Source organism: Atta cephalotes (assembly GCF_000143395.1).
Source record: "Atta cephalotes unplaced genomic scaffold scaffold00019, whole genome shotgun sequence".
In the NCBI taxonomy this organism is placed as follows: Eukaryota; Metazoa; Arthropoda; class Insecta; order Hymenoptera; family Formicidae; genus Atta; species Atta cephalotes.
The window spans coordinates 1,649,684-1,651,873 of record NW_012130083.1 but is presented as its reverse complement, the minus strand read 5'-3'; the positions used below and the strand labels follow the sequence as shown (position 1 = coordinate 1,651,873).

Here is a 2,190-nt window from a genome sequence, read left to right as displayed (position 1 = left end):
GTGTGTGTGTGTGTGTGTGTGTGTGTGTGTGTGTGTGTGTGTGTGTGTGTGTGTGTGTGTGTGTGTGTGTGTGTGTGTGTGTGTGTGTGTGTGTGTGTGTGTGTGTGTGTGTGTGTGTGTACACATATGTTACGTATGTGCAACATATAACATACATAATGAATTATTGATTTGCATCGATATCAATGCTGATCTTACACAAGATCCGTTAAAGGAAAACGATGATAGCACTATTTGCGTTTCAGAGAGAGAGAGAGAGAGAGAGAGAGAGAGAGAGAAGAGAGAGATTCATGATAGAGTGTCATCCATTAGACGTAAAACAAGGACAGACATTGATAGCGTCTCACATATTCACAATACTCGAATACATTTACTAAGATCTCTAGTATATTATACGATAGGCGTTGCTGTGACGAGCAGTAGTATGCAACGACTCGTATCAGTGGTATCGGTAGTGTTCTGTGACAACCTGTCACATTTTATCAAAAAAGTTTAAAAGAGATTGTAGAAAGATCATCTAATAATATCTATTTATACTATGGAATATTGGTCGATACTACTATCGATAGTGATCGGTGTAATCAGCATTCATTATCTTTTTAAAAATTTTAATTTCTTTAAAAGAAATGGTATTATACACATACCATCTGTTCCATTATTTGGATCGGCGACGTTTTTATTTCGTCGAATGTCATTCTTTGATTTCATGTTGAAGATATACAATTTCAATCCAAACGCAAAATATTTTGGATTGTACTTTACGACAACTCCAGTTTTCTTGCTTCGCGACCTCGAACTCATTAAAACTGTTCTTGTAAAAAATTTCGAGGCATTTCCAGATCGTCGTGGTTTTGCTGACTTTAATGATTCTTTATTTAAGAAAAATTTATTTTCTCTTCGCGGAGAAAAATGGCGGAACGTGAGGAATCTGTTGAGTCCCTCTTTTACTTCCAGCAAGATGAAAATGATGTTCACGTTGATGTCCGAATGTGCTGTAGATTTTGCAAAATTTCTATCGACATCACCAGCGGATAAAGGCGATATAGACATGAAAGACATCTGCTCTAAATATACGAACGATGTCATCGCTACCTGTGCATTTGGAATCAAAGTCGATTCTATAAAGGATCCAACGAATAAATTCTATACTTACGGCAAAGAGGCGAGTAACTTCAGAGGAGTCATTCGCGGTATAAAGCTCTTTCTTATTGGAACATTTCCGATACTTGTACAAATTCTCAATATGAAATTTTTGGATGATTATTTATCGAATTTCTTCAAGGACATTGTAAGAACTACAATCGCAACTCGCGACGCAGAACACATTACGCGTCCGGATATGCTACAGTTAATGATGGATGTTAGAGGCAAAGAAGGTCGTAGAGAATTAGATATCGACGACATGACTGCGCAAGCGTTCATCTTTTTCCTCGGCGGTTTCGAGACCAGTTCCACTGCAATGTGCTTCGCAACTCATGAAATAGCAGCTAATCCAGAAATACAGACGAAATTACAACAAGAAATCGACAAGGTTTTAGAAGAATCGAACGGAGAAGTGTCTTACGAAGTTATTAATAGACTCGAATATTTAGATGCGGTGATAAGTGAGACTCTTAGATTATATCCACCAATCACAAACTTAGAAAGGTTATGTGAAAAAACTTTTGAGTTACCACCCGCATTGCCGGACGAGAAACCTTTTATGATGAAGAAAGGTATGCTTGTTTGGATTCCTGTTCTTGCAATCCATCATGATGAAAAGTATTATGACAATCCGAAGAAATTTGATCCAGAAAGGTTTTTAAACAATAAGATGAACAATTCTTCGAATTATATGCCATTCGGATTAGGACCGAGAATGTGCATAGCTAACAGGTTTGCCATGCTGGGAATCAAAATCTTGTTATTTCACTTATTAGCGCGATGTGAGCTGAAACCTTCTGCAAAAACTACGTCCCCAATACAATTTGGCAAAGGTTTCATGATAATGCCGAAAAATGGATTCTGGTTGAATATTCAGCGTAGAAAAAATATGCATCCTGTAATGGAGTCTATTTCTGTAGTAATGAATAGTTAAGCCTCAGAAAACATTTGAAATGGTAATAATACAGATATTACAAAAAATGGTAATAATACATACATTATAAAAAATGGTAATAATACAGTATTATAAAAAATTACAATTATCAA

The 2,190-nt window shown here is 36.3% G+C and overlaps 1 protein-coding gene across 1 annotated transcript; it reads left to right on the top strand.

The window, feature by feature from the left end:
- Positions 1–538: 538 nt before the first annotated feature.
- On the top strand, positions 539–2,077 carry LOC105619173 (cytochrome P450 9e2-like). Its single transcript, XM_012200700.1, has one exon. It carries the CDS (start codon positions 539–541, stop codon positions 2,075–2,077), a length of 1,539 nt encoding a protein of 512 aa, XP_012056090.1.
- Positions 2,078–2,190: the final 113 nt, after the last annotated feature.